This window comes from Babylonia areolata, chromosome 1 (assembly GCF_041734735.1).
Source record: "Babylonia areolata isolate BAREFJ2019XMU chromosome 1, ASM4173473v1, whole genome shotgun sequence".
Taxonomy (NCBI): Eukaryota; Metazoa; Mollusca; class Gastropoda; order Neogastropoda; family Buccinidae; genus Babylonia; species Babylonia areolata.
Genome location: NC_134876.1, coordinates 26,554,497 through 26,568,751, shown reverse-complemented (window position 1 = coordinate 26,568,751; position 14,255 = coordinate 26,554,497). Strand labels below are relative to the sequence as shown.

Genomic DNA, 14,255 nt, shown 5'->3' with positions numbered 1-14,255 from the left:
AAAAAAAATCAAAAAAAAAATCGTGAAAATGTGTTCTGTATTTGTTATTATAAAGCTTCGGGTTAAAAAAAAAAGAAAAAAGTCCTAACTAGATTCGAACCCCGCGTGTTCGGGTTAAAAGAAACTGTCTTACCCATTACACAATCGTGTCTCCTTAACTGACGATCTAAAATGTAATATCTGAACATACTTTTTTAAAGGGCGATAAATCAATTGCGGTATTCGCCGCAGTGAGAACACTGTTTAAATCATATTATTCTGGTGTATCTTGGGCATTCAAAAAATCTTTAAGGGCAATAAAAAAAATTCTTTTTAAGTCCGCGGTAAAGGAGACGTGGCTATCGCAGCAACCACACTGCAACATTTAACCGTTTTCTCTTGATCTAGATAGATGTACAAGTTTAGATACACCCCCCGGGAATGTAGTCGATTCAATTTCTCTTTTAAGTTCATTCTAGTTTTATAGTTTTAAAGTTGATATGAAAATTTAGTATTTTGTTAAACTAATAACATGTAGAGCCAAGAACAAGTACTTCTAAACGTAGTAAGAAGTGAAAAGGACTTCATTTTGAGAAAAGTCAAGACTGGAAATTTTTTCGTTTCATCGTGATCAATTCAAGGGTATTAACTCGCATGGTTGACAATTTTTAACTGTGAATTCCGACTGATTCTGTGGATATTTTTATGGCAGTTTGGGGTATAATTCAGTAAGTGATGAGGCGTTCACAAATCTTTCTCTGAATAAATATTTAACGGTCTCCTTCTCCACCAACTTTCCATCACATGTTATCGTGTATTGTCCATTGAATATAGGATTGAACGGGCAGATCAACAACATGAAACAAAATGGCGTCGTTCGCGTTCGCGAAGAATATGAGCACACGCTTTGAATGTGTATAAATCTGTGTACGCAATTGATTTTTGCCCATGACCTTCAGGGCTCAGCCAATAGATCTGTAAAGTCCACTCGTTGATTTTAGTATTTTCCGAAAAAGACCACTTGGGCGAATGAACATAGTGAAAGCCCTGTACACAGAGTAGAACACACAAGCTTTTTATGTATTGATTATAATTTCAAAATGTAATGTTTAAGATGAGAAAGATCAGTTTAAAGCAAATTAAGTCCCCTAGCATTAATTACAGATTAATTTCCCTTTTTAACTATCTGCACCAAAACGTTTGCAAAATAAATAAAACTTCCATGCTTAGCAAAAGAAGTTCCTGTTTGAACAAAAAATGATAATAATGACTGCTCTTGTTTTTATGTCAGAATATCAGATCAAAGTGCCAAGTTTACAGAATACAAAAAATATAATATAACAGTAAATGCAGTTTGCATATAATTTGGCTTCTTTAAAAAAAAAAAAAATTGTGCCCATCCCAGAGGTGCAATATTGTTTTAAACAAGATGACTGGAAAGTACTGAATTTTTCCTATTTTTATGCCTAATTTGGTGTCAACTGACAAAGTATTTGCAGAGAAAATGTCAATGTTAAAGTTTACCATGGACACAGACACACACACAGACAACCGAATACCGGGTTAAAACATAGACTCACTTTGTTTACGCAAGTGAGTCAAAAATGATAAATCGGTTCCCGTCTGATTCAGATTTCGCTTTTTTGTGTTTAACTTGAATGAATTTATTCGTGTTTTTTTGTTTTTTTTTACCCGTTCATTTGACTGCTGCTATTGCTGCTGTTACTGCTGCAACCACTACAACAACTACAACCACTACTATTTCTTCTACAATAACTGACCATCATCCTTGTCATAAATACTATCTTCAGAGAACTTGACACCACTGACAGAACAGTCAATAGAAACAAGTAAAACCAACACAGTTTGGCAAACTTATCTTGTGGTCGCGGCGTGTCTACAGCTCGTTATGCAATGCTGACAGACATAAAAATAACCAGTTCACAAACCTGTCCACGGTACGGGATTTAATTATTGAAAGAGATCAAATCAGATTATACCGACACCTCTAAGACTGAACGTTTGACCAATCTAAGAACAATCAACAGTCAAAACGTTTCAGTTTCAGTTTCAATGAGGTGTCAGAGCGTGCGGAATGATCCATAGCTGCTGTTGAGGGGGAAAACTTGAGTAGACGCTTAACCTTTGCATAATCCAACACGCTGATGATGCCTTGATCGTAAAAAAAGGGATCTGCCAAGACCGGTAGACTTGCAAGCATAAAGGCTGCTACAGGGCCCTCCCTAAAACACGCCACCCCTCCTCCCCCAGCCAACGCTGAACTTTGTTCAGTTTAACCCCCCCAGGCTCCCCCCTCCCCTATTCACCCTTTATAGCTCCAATATAATATACAACTGCAAGTTTGTCCTTGCTAAAATGATCTGAATCCTTTACAAATTTCTGAGACAATTTCATCAAGCTGAACGCACACACACATACACATGCGCGCGCGCGCGCGAAGAATTATTGTCCTGCCCCCCAAAAGCTGCAAGAGTTGCACTTTTTCTTCTTCCATAACAATATAGTTTGTTTTCAAGGTGTCAAAGCGTGCGGACGGATCCTTATACGCTGTACCACACCTACGTAAATAAAAGAGCGAGTGCTGCCGTGACATTAACATCCTCAACATAATTATGATGAAATAGAATAAATATATTAAACAAAGATGTCATATTTCAAGAAAAGACCAACCAAAGAAAACACACACACACACACACACACACACACACACACGTGCTCTCTCCTGAACTAAGATTTTATGCTTTGATAAACACAACTGTCAAGAACAGTTGTTGAAGTCTTTTATTAATGTGCCTGTGCCATGAACCGGACTCCTGCCAATATTGTGTTCACCGTCCCACAAATCCATCCCCCGTTCTACTGACGCTGACCTTCTCTCCAGCTTGTTTACATCGCTCACTGGTTGGCCTTGACTTTGATTGGGTCTAGCCTTGTGCTTGGTCCATAATGCAAATCTGGGTTGCATGCATAAAATTTTAGGCGCCAACATTTAAGGATAATGTTTGTTACTAATGTGTCTAATATGATACATCGCCCAGGAAAAATAAATGCAATCAAATAAATGCTCGAGCTTTCTTTCTTTAGGGTAAAAGAATCAAACATACGGACTCCGGTGGGACCCAAAACCGCTCTGAGATGTATAATCTTCACTGCGCATGCGCATTGCAAGACACCCATGCCTCTCGTCCGTAGAGAATCTGGATGTAAACAATCATTGTTTGCAGTTGGAAGAGCGTGTCATCTTGTGCATTGTTTCCTGTCAACGACGGAGCGGCAGCGAACGTCGATGACTGACTATTGCAGAGAGAGGGCGAAAGCTAGGTGAGGCGATCTACAATGCAAAACTAATGCTGTCGAAGTTTTCTTCATCTCTGAGCTCACGACCACGCGGGTCTCATGCTGCTTTTGCATCGTGCACGCTTTGCAACTCGGTAACTTTTTCGTTCTATCACGAATAAATAAACAAGCAACACAAGTGCATCAGACGAAGCTGACAAGTCTCTTTGCAAACTTTAACACAATATTCCAGAGAATCGCGCTGGAGGTCTGAATTATGCATCGATAACATTGGTGATAATTGTTGATAATTTGCAAACCTCACCTCTCTGCATCTGTGGGCAGTCAATCATCAGAGCTCTGCAGGGTCATGATTCAGTACAAGTGTACCATCGTGAATCACGATACATGCACACAACTTTTCCAGTGAACTGGAAGGAATGCGTTTGCTTGTGTTGAATACGCACGCTGCTGAATTTGCAAACTTGTTAAATTAATCACCACATTCGATGCTATCTTAAAGTAAAAGTAGAGAATGATTAATTGTTGTTGTTTTTTCTAGCATGTGTACCCATGCATTATTAGCATTTTACAAATGTTGCATGTATTTTGAAGGTTTTGCATGGAAACCAGATTCCTATTTGATCCCCTTCCCTTCCCTTCCACCCTCCCCCAATACCTTCCTTCCCGAAACCCACCTCCCCTCCCCGCAACCCCCCCCTCCCACTTGCCCCTCTCCTCCTCGCCCCTCTCCTCCTCCGCCCCCCCACCCGACAATCCCCCCAAGCCTCTCCATGCCGCGTCCATGCATGCCTTTCTCACTCTGTCCACTATCTTTCAGAAAAGAAGGAAACGGTGAATAAGAAATGAAATGCAGAAATTTGATATTGATCCTGATTGAGTTCAGATTAGAGTTAGATATGCAAACTGAAACAATCTGCAGACTCTGTCACAATTAAATGTTTGTTGGTTGGTTTCTTCGTTATTTTTCTTCTGCATTTTGTTTGGCCTGGCAAGTGGCATATCACATGAAAAATGACATTTTGGAGCAGTTGCCCTTTGGTGGGGTATGAGATCACATATGAATACAATGAACTCAATGCTGATTTTCTGACTAATTTGATCAATTTGAATGAGTATTAAAGTGGGGGCATACCATGTCTCTGTGAGCATTCATGAAGGCACATACCCGAATGAAACATGCACATTTTTGCATACACATGAACACGTACAATGATACATAGATGATAGACACAGACATAGTGACACACAGTGATATACACGCATGCATGCGTGTGCGCACGCTAACACACACACACACACACACACACACATTTTGTGCTATCAAAGAAAGAAGACAGAGAGAAAGAGAGCTGAGAATTAAGTAAAGCCAACTGTTACTTTTCAGTTCTGTGTTGGGGAAAAAATAATGACTGTTGCTGTGAAAACCAATAATTTTCAGTGTTAATCAGTGCAGGTGATTTCAGTGGCAAAGAAATGTCCTCAGAGGTCACAAAAGATCAAGTGTCACCCTCACATGAAAGAGGACTATGCTTGAATCAGATTAATTAAAAAAATGTTTTGATATAAATTTTGAAAAGGTCCTGTGTAAACCCAGTAGTATAACCACGACAGTCTATTTCACAGCACTGGCAGCTTTCATTGTAAAGCTAAACCCACTACTTCATTTTCAGTTTCATTTTTCAGGAGGTGTCAAAGCTTGTGGACTGATCCATATATACATAGTATCACATCTGCTGTTTAAAAAAAAAAAAAAAAAAGGAAAAAAGAAACCAACCAGACCTTTGTATAAACCCAACAAAGTTCTCATACAGCATCAATAAAAAGACTAGTTGTGGAGGGTTTTTTTTTTTAATGTGTTGCTGACTTTTACTATGCTTTTTCTCAGTTAGTGGCCTTCATGATCTGAGTGTTTACTGTTAATGTGAGGATTGTGGATTGCTGCCATGACCGGCGCTGTGCATGTTCATGGGTTGGACTTGTCAGTTATTGTTTGCGCTGCAAATTGTTGAGTGCTTGGTTTGCTGTTGTGGCAAGCTGTTTTCTCCCTGAAGGCTTCACATTTCCTGCTGTTCTGTTTTGATCAAATGGTTTCTGGGAAGGATTCCACTTTCAGGGATGGCAGATTAAAATATCTCTGCCTTGTTGATTGTATTATATTGATATTCTTTTGCATCAGTTATGATTTCATAATTAAAGATGAATTGGATATCTTGATGTTGTGTTGAGTGACAAAGCTTAACAATAAAGTAGACTTCATTGCTGTTGCTGGAAAGCGGTTAAACATTGCCTCATTTCCATAAATTCTGTGCCATCTCATTATCATTGTTGTTTGTGACTGCACCCATAGCATAATGATAATCATCTACAAATCCAAACTCCTCCTGTCTATCAGTCTATATATTTATCTATCTGTCTATCTGTCTACAGATTATAAATATAGATATGCAATATGTATGTATACACCTATGAATTACATGTATTGTTATACGCACACACACACGCACACACACATTATTTTTTCCCCGTCTTGTGACCTGCATGGTTTCATTTGCATCACATAACACCCTCTTCCTGAATCCCCCAATTCACCGCCACGCCCAGGCAGTTGTCCCAGTGAGGTCAGTCCACACAGATACTGATGTCGGGCTGTGAATAGATCTTGTTGATACTGCTTTTGCACTTTGTATAGGCAGGGCTGTCGGCACCTAGTTCACACACACACACACACACACACACACACACACACATACACACACACACACAAAACACACACCCTCCCACCCCCCCACCCCACCCCGCACACACTCACTCTCTCTGTGTGACATACGTACATTCACACGCAGACACATACACGGACACAGACACATGTGCGTCCTCACATGCGCATGTATATGCACACGCACATGCGTGCGCGTGCGCGCGCGCACACACACACACACACACACACACACACACAAGCCATATCAGAGTATGAGCCTGCTAAAATGTGGTCATGTCTTTTGTTTTTATTCATAAATCTGTTCTTTTGTCACTGAATATGATACATGGTAGTGTGGACTCCCCCACTCTCAGCAAAAACAAAGAATAAGTAACAAGCATTCTTTTTGATTGACAGGTGGGTCCTGATACTTTCATTAAAAAAAAAAAAATCAATGCTAATTGATTTTCTTTTTTCAAATGATTTAAAATATACACATCTTTGTATAGAACACTAGCATTGTTTTGGAGACTCATTTGAATGAGCTGATGGGCCTGGCCACCAGTATAAACTTGCTACTGACACAGGGCAGTGGTAGTCAGTGTGGGTGATAAGCTTCCTGGGTTTTTCCTCTTTCTTCCCTTTTTCCCTCATTGCAGTTTATTACCCCATCCTTCCTCCAATACCCCTCCCCCCACCCCCCCACAGTGTGCTTCTGTCAGAATAGGCTTTTGTTTCCTTTGTCAGTAGTTTTGTGTAACTGTAGCTCTCCCCTTCTCTCCCCCCCACACACCTCCCCTCTTTCTCTCTCTGTCAGTAAATCTTTCTCAGGATAGAAGTTATATACAGTGGAGAACTTTCATTGTATACTACATGCTACCATAGTATCTGTTCTTTTTTTTTTTTTTTTTGATTGTGTCATGCATTCTGTAAGAGTAGTATGTTAGTGTCATGCATGCACACAAAAACATCACAGCACTGGACAACACTTATCATCCACATGTGTGTGTGTGTGTGTGTGTGTGTGTGTATACACATCACTATTCTTAACTGATGCACATATCACATCACAATGCTTGACACCAGTATCACAGTATGTAAAAACCAGTCATGCTTCCTCCCACACACCCACAAGGATGAGATAGGGATGCTGACAGCTATCAGCCTCCAGTCTTTGTGATGACTAACCTCACCACCAGCCTCCAGTCTTCATGAGGACTACCTCACCACCTCACTCACACTGATGAGATTGGGACACTGACAGCTGTCAGCCTCCAGTCTTCATGATGACTATCTCACCACCACTCACACTGTGAGTGTGAGCGAGCTTTCGTCGGCAAAACAGATATTATGAACATTATTCCCAATAGATATTGTTTCCAATAGATATATATGATTATTTTCAGCAGGTATGATTATTCCCAATAGAATTATTCCCACCAGATAATCAAAATGGAATTTACTCCTGCATTGGGGGTACAAGGTACAATATTTGTGCCCAGTCTGTTATGGCCTGGGGTTGAAGAGCCAGCAGAGTTATTGTATTGTTGTGCCTTTCTAGCCAGTTACGCAGTCAGCACAACAGCCAGCATGCTGTCTCCAACCAGTAATTTACTGAGTCAGGTACATTGCACACACTTTTTTTGTCATTGTGTTCCTTTGCCTCTTGGCTGCATCGTGGATGGGTACGTACGTGACTGCACGCACACAAGCACATCTGTGTGCACGTGCGTGCATACACACACATGTACACACAAACACACACTTGCAGTCACACACACATACACTCTAATTATCACAAACATTCACACACACATGGGCTCACACATTGTGGCACACCCACACCCACACATGCACAGACACTCGTGCGCGCGCACACACACACACACACACACATGCATGCACACACTCACACACACACGCGCACACTCACACACACACACACACACACACGCACGCACACACATACACACTCACACACACACACACACACACATACACACACTTGGCACTGAAGCACATGCTGCACTTGCACACAGGTGCCAGGACACATAATGTATTTCAACAGCCTCACTAGTACACACAAAAAGACACTGTCTCCTTCTCTCTGTCTCCCTCTCTTCCTCTTTAAAGCTTTCACACACACACACACACACACAAACGCACACACCTCTATGAACATTTCACATGTCTGGGAGAGATGATTAGGGGTAGGCTCTGTGTGTGTGTGTGTGTGTGTTTGAGAGAGAGATAGATCTGAGATAGATGTGAGTGGAAGGAGGTCAAAGCTTCTGAAGTGGAACTCATAACAGTGGATTTTGCATAACCCAGCAGTAAATTTTTGCATAACCAAACAGAAGATGTAGTAGATTTTGCATAACTGAACAGTAGACTTTACACTACATAACAATGGACTTTGCATAACCTAACCATATATGTTGGATAACCCAACAGTAGATTTTGCATAACCTTTATTTGGTGTCATATACTGTACCATGTCAAACTGATGCAAACTAGGCCTATTGGTTTGCTCTGCTTGGCCAAATTTCGCGCGGCTAACAGTGATTTGATTTTTTCCCCAGCTGCTGTCGCCCTAAAGGCAGTGAAGAATGTCATGCAGAACTTGGACTTGCCTCAGGTTGCCAGTGGATGAGTCATTGTACTGGGGAGGGGTTGTGTAGGGGTTAGCATGGGAGATAGGGAAGGCAGAACAGGCCAGGGAGGAGCAACCAGATTGAAAATGATAGCATATTGGGGACAGTTAAAACTGAAAAATAAGAGATGGGGGGTGAGGGGGTGGAGGGTCAGGGGAGAGGAAGAGATGGGGGTGGGTGGTGGTGGTTGGTGGGGGGGGGGTGGAGGTGCAGGGGAGAGGATGAAGGAGTGATGGGGATGAGGAAGGATACTTGCTAAATGTTGCTGTTCTTTGATGATCATTTTTAAGCCAGTAACAGAAGAGAAGAGAGGAATTTCCTAGGATGTTGTCATCTGATCAGGTGATATCACTTCTTTTGTTTGTTTGCAGACTGTCAGCAAAATGGGTTAATGGGTGTGGACATCAGTCATCCATAGGAATGATAGTAATATAATTGTTCCACATAGCTGGAGAGGAAATAAACATGTATATAGTGATTAACTGTTACAAATCCATCTCTTTACACAGTCAGTCATGCTTCATAACTGCAGGTTAAGGAGGTGAAAAGTGTGACTCAACCATTGCTGTAAGGCGAGGTGGATGAGGTGATTTTGCTGTCTTGTTCTGCATCAGCAGCTTTTTCCCCAGTTCCCTGCCTCTTCCAAGTCTGGTGATTGTTCAGTTCACAGTTGTCTTCTGCATGCCCAGAGAAAATAATGAAATCTGGGATGCTGGATTGTGGAATGTGATTGTTCCATTGTTGCAATAATGTAAGCTCGCATGTGCACGTGTGTGTGTGTGTGTGTGTGTGTGCGTGTGCGCGCGCACAGGTTGTTTGCTGTTTTTGTAATTGTGGTGGTTTTTGTGTGTGTGTGGGAGTTGGGGTGCATTTGTGGATGTGTGTGTGTGATTGTGTGTGTGTCTGGTGTGTGTGTGTGTGTGTATGTGTGTTGGACTGAAGCCAGGTTTGTGTTGTTTGCCAACAGACACAGGTCTACAGGCACAAGTTCTCGATTCCCAGCAACAAAAAACATAGGTAACCAAACCCAGATGGGGGCAGATCTGATGAACTGTTGCTGGGTACAATGACTGACACTAGTGACAGGCTGGCTTCACCTCATGGCAGTGTGTGTGTGTGTGTGACATTGTGACACACTTCTTCAGGCCTCAGAGCTGCCAGCTTGTTTACCCCAGTAGTGGTGAAGAAATTGGGGCAGTGCTGTTGGTGAATTGCAGCCATTGTGCTTCCTTCTCTGTCTGACAGTCCCACAGACACAGTACTATAAGTAATGTGGGTGTTTTGTTTTATACATGTGCTGTTGGCTTTGTGGTATTTTTTGTTCTGCTGGAAGTGCAGTTGATATTGGTCTGCATAGCCTTGTTTGGTTGTGGTGCTGTTTTAAACTGGTGCATGTATATGGGTTCTCATGACGCCACCATACTTCTTGTAGCTGGCTGCTTGCTGAATTCTATTCTTTTTTTTCTCACTTTTTTTCTGACGTCCTTTCATTTAAATTCACTTTTAAGTTCTGAAATAAAATTCTACTGTTTTACTGTCTTTGTTCAGTGTGGTTTTACTGGTTGTACTGCTTTTGTTCAGTGTGGTTTTACTGTCTTTGTTCAGTGGAAATTTACTAGTTGTGCTTTGTTCAGTGTGGTGTGTTCATTGTGGTTTTACTGGTTGCACTTTGTTCAGTGTGGTTTTACTGGTTGTAATTTAGAATAGAATAGAAAGTGTCTGTATTACCAAGTGTACCGGGGTCACAAGGAATATTGGGGGGGATAGTACATAACAAAGTACGAACATAAATATAACATCATACACAAACACAGATACAGTAGAAATTAGGATACATGCAAGTGCATATCAATTTAAAAACTAGTGCATACTCACACATGCACACACTGCACACACACACACACACACACACACGCATGCATGCACGCGCACATACACACACACACAAACACAAACACGCTCTCTCTCTCTCTCTTTCTCACACACACACACACACACACATTTGAACAGAAGCCGTATATTACATGTGGATGGGGCTGATGACTAGATCTTCAGGTAGATGGTTGTTGGTTGCACAGTTCTACTTATCATACTGGATTTGTTCGAGAGACAGGGCATTGACTGCTTTGGGGAAAAAGCTGTTGGTGAAGCGATTGGTTTTCGTCCTTATACTTCTGTACTGTCGACCAGAGGGGAGCATCTCGAAAATCCCAAAACTGGATATGATTTATCCTGGCTGATTGATTTTGCTTTTTTGAGTAGCTACTTATGATATATGTCTTCTAGAGAAGGTAGATCAGCCCTGGTAATCTTGGTTGCAGTTTTTACGATTTGTTCAGCGTGGTTGTACCGTCATTGTTCAGTGTGATTGTACTGGGTGTACTTTGCTCAGTGTGGTTGTACTGTCATTGTACAGTGTGATTGTACTGGGTGTACTTTGCTCAGTGTGGTTGTACTGTCATTGTACAGTGTGATTGTACTGGGTGTACTTTGCTCAGTGTGGTTGTACTGTCATTGTACAGTGTGATTGTACTGGTTGTACTTTGCTCAGTATGGTTGTACTGTCATTGTACAGTGTGATTGTACTGGGTGTACTTTGCTCAGTGTGGTTGTACTGTCATTGTACAGTGTGATTGTACTGGTTGTACTTTGCTCAGTATGGTTGTACTGTCATTGTTCAGTGTGATTGTACTGGGTGTACTTTGCTCAGTGTGGTTGTACTGTCATTGTTCAGTGTGATTGTACTGGGTGTACTTTTCTCAGTGTGATTGTACTGTCATTGTTCAGTGTGATTGTAATAGGTGTACTTTGCTCATTGTGGTCATGTCCTGTGTATGTCAGGTGGAGAATGGGCAGACCTCTTCGACTGATTCGCCATCTGGAGCTGATCCCGAACGACCGTAATTAGACCCACGCGGAGACAAACAGGCCAGACACCACTGGAGAAGGAAGCAGCTTTTATCCACACTGACCACCGCAGAGAACTGGACAACAGCAGGAAAGCACAAGGAAGAAAGGAAGGTCAGACCACCAGGCACAATGTCGGACTCGTGCAGCGAAAGTGATGAGGACATCCTCTTGTTCCCCATCACCGACCTGGACTCTGCGCCTGACTCATCCCGTTCCGACAGCCGTGCGACCAGCGGCAATGAAGCGGATGAGGAAAGCACGGCCTCGCGCCCCAAGGCGGCCATGCCTCTGAGGGAGAGGCGCATCAAGCGGGCATACGAGATGGCCAAGCCCATCAGCATCAGCATGAAGCCACTGGTGACCAACCACGCCCAGTCGCCTAGCTCGACCCGCATGCGCTGGCTCAGTGCCATCCACAAGGCCAAGAAAGCCCAGGACCCCTGGGCTGGCTTCCACATCGACTGCTACGAGACAGAGGTCTGCACTCGCCATCAGTACAACGCCCTCAAAAAGACCTGGACGTCTGACGAGGTCCTTGTCAAGATGGAGACAAAGGTGAGAGGACAGAGAGAAATGAGAGAGAGAGGAGAGTGAGATTGAGGGGAGAGAGAGAGAGAATCTTCAGGGGAAGGAGAGGGAGATGTGGGAGATAGAGGTGAGTAGAGAGTGTGATGGAGGGGGTGAAAACGGATGGGGGAGAGAGAGAGAGAGGTGGAAGAGATGGAGGGAGAGTTAGAAGAGGGAGAGAGAGAGAGAGATGGATGAGATAGGTGAGAGGAGAGAGAAGAGAGAGAGATTGCGACAGCATTCAGTTCGGTTTGTGTTCAAAGTTGTGATGGAAAAGTTGACCTTAGTGCATGCATACACCATATGACAGACCAATAAACATACCTTTTATTTTGTTCTTGCATTCTGAGTATCTGTCATAATGATGCATGGGACTTAATTCCCATGAAATATTGTCTGTTCTAATTTTCAAATGTTTGACAGATTATTGAAAATGATATATCGGTGATCAAAGGAATGGCTTGTTCTATTTCTGACTAAATTGTTACAAGAATTTCAAAATTTGATGGAAATATGTATTTTAGTCAGTATAAATTTTTGTTTGCATCATTCAATGAAAGATTCTATAGATGAAAACGTGCAAGTGTGAATTTTACATAGAGTGTTGGGATGTTTGTCACAAAATTTACATTTTGAATCAGTGTTGCAGAAATCATGAGCATGAACTAGTTTAGTTGTGTTAAAATTCATTTGCACTTGCAGACAGTTGTGTTTGATGACTTGTCATATTTGTGCCAGACATTGTGTTTGGGTTTGACATGCTGTGACCATCTCTTTGGGTTTGACATGCTGTAACGTTCTCTTGCTTGTTGCTTGCTCTGTTTCAGCCGTTCACCAATGGAGCCATGCGACAGTGCTACCGGCTGTGAGTACAAAGGTCAATGGTGTGGGTTACTAACAGTAATGATGATGGTGCAAGACCAGATTTCTCAGTTTCACAGCAAACTTCACTGTCCAGTGATGCTTATGATACTACAGATTATTCTGGGCTTGCTTAAAGATTGTATTTCACCTGTCCTTTTTCATCTTCAGTTTGTGTTGTTGCATCAGCTGCCAACCTCTTCAATTTTTCTTCCACTTTTCTTTTAAACATTTTTAGAATGTCAGAAATGATTTTGGAAGTATTACTTGTGTGAAGTTGAGTAAAAATGGAAACAGAAAAGATGACCAAGTTAGGCATGTCTGCAGGATGGTCAGAGGGAAAACAAAAGCAGAATAAAGGGCAGCAGCTTGTGTTGAACTCAGTCAGTCAGTCTCCCAGCTGAACAAAAGGTTTGCATGAATGCAGGACATGGTGCCAGATGTGAACACGTGGTTTACATGTTACATGGTGACGAGTGCCATGCACCAGCTTAGTGTTTCAACACAACATGTGGACAGTTTTGAACACTGTTAACAATCCCTCTGTGATTTTCAGGCAGATTCCACTACAACACTATCAGACCACAGGTAAGAACATTCTACCTTGCAGTGTAAGAAATTGAAAAGAAAAACAACAAAAACACCTCTTTTTTTTTTGAAGGTCTGGGAAGTTATGTATTGGCAGCGTTGTCTTTTTTTTATTGAAAATTCCTTAAATCGACATAGGATAGTAGTTTGCACAGGACAGAAATCGGACTTTCTGCCGGAGTCTGCACTAGTGGGTCACGGTAAAGTATATTAGATAAACGTAATTTTAGGAAAAAAATTTCCTTTCTACATAAATGTTAAAAGCTGGTTCCATTGTGACATGTAACTTGCCCAGTTTACCATCAAATACATTTTGCTCATGAAAATACAGATCAAATCATTTGTGGTATTTTTGGTTCTGGACAAGCTAGCCCACATATTGGAATCTGTTTGTACACAGCTCAAAAGCTGTGTTGTTTAAGCCATACACACACACACACACACACACACACACACACCATCATTCATCCCCACATACATGTACATACACACAAGCACGTACATAAATGCACCCTCTCTCTGTCATTACCCCCCCCCCCATACCCATTCCCTCTCAACACACACATATATATACCCCACACATACATGTATGACATGTCTACAAACACAAGTTACAAGCAGCTGTACAACATGATTTCAGGAAGAACCACATGACGTATATTGTTGATAAAGACAAG

The 14,255-nt window shown here is 41.9% G+C and overlaps 1 protein-coding gene across 4 annotated transcripts in view; it reads left to right on the top strand.

The window, feature by feature from the left end:
- Positions 1-3,163: 3,163 nt before the first annotated feature.
- The window catches only part of LOC143281284 (eukaryotic elongation factor 2 kinase-like), a 35,270-nt gene continuing 24,178 nt past the window's right edge, over positions 3,164-14,255 (top strand). Inside the window, exons 1-3 of one of the 4 annotated variants that reach the window (XM_076586439.1) lie at positions 3,164-3,321; positions 11,494-12,117; positions 12,957-12,994. In XM_076586439.1, the coding sequence (XP_076442554.1) occupies positions 11,692-12,117; positions 12,957-12,994 (464 nt within the window). In that variant the 5' untranslated portion in view covers positions 3,164-3,321; positions 11,494-11,691. Of the gene's footprint in view, positions 3,322-9,751; positions 9,925-11,493; positions 12,118-12,956; positions 12,995-14,255 lie in introns of those variants that run through there. The other 3 variants (XM_076586420.1, XM_076586449.1, XM_076586429.1) reach the window with 3 other exon arrangements.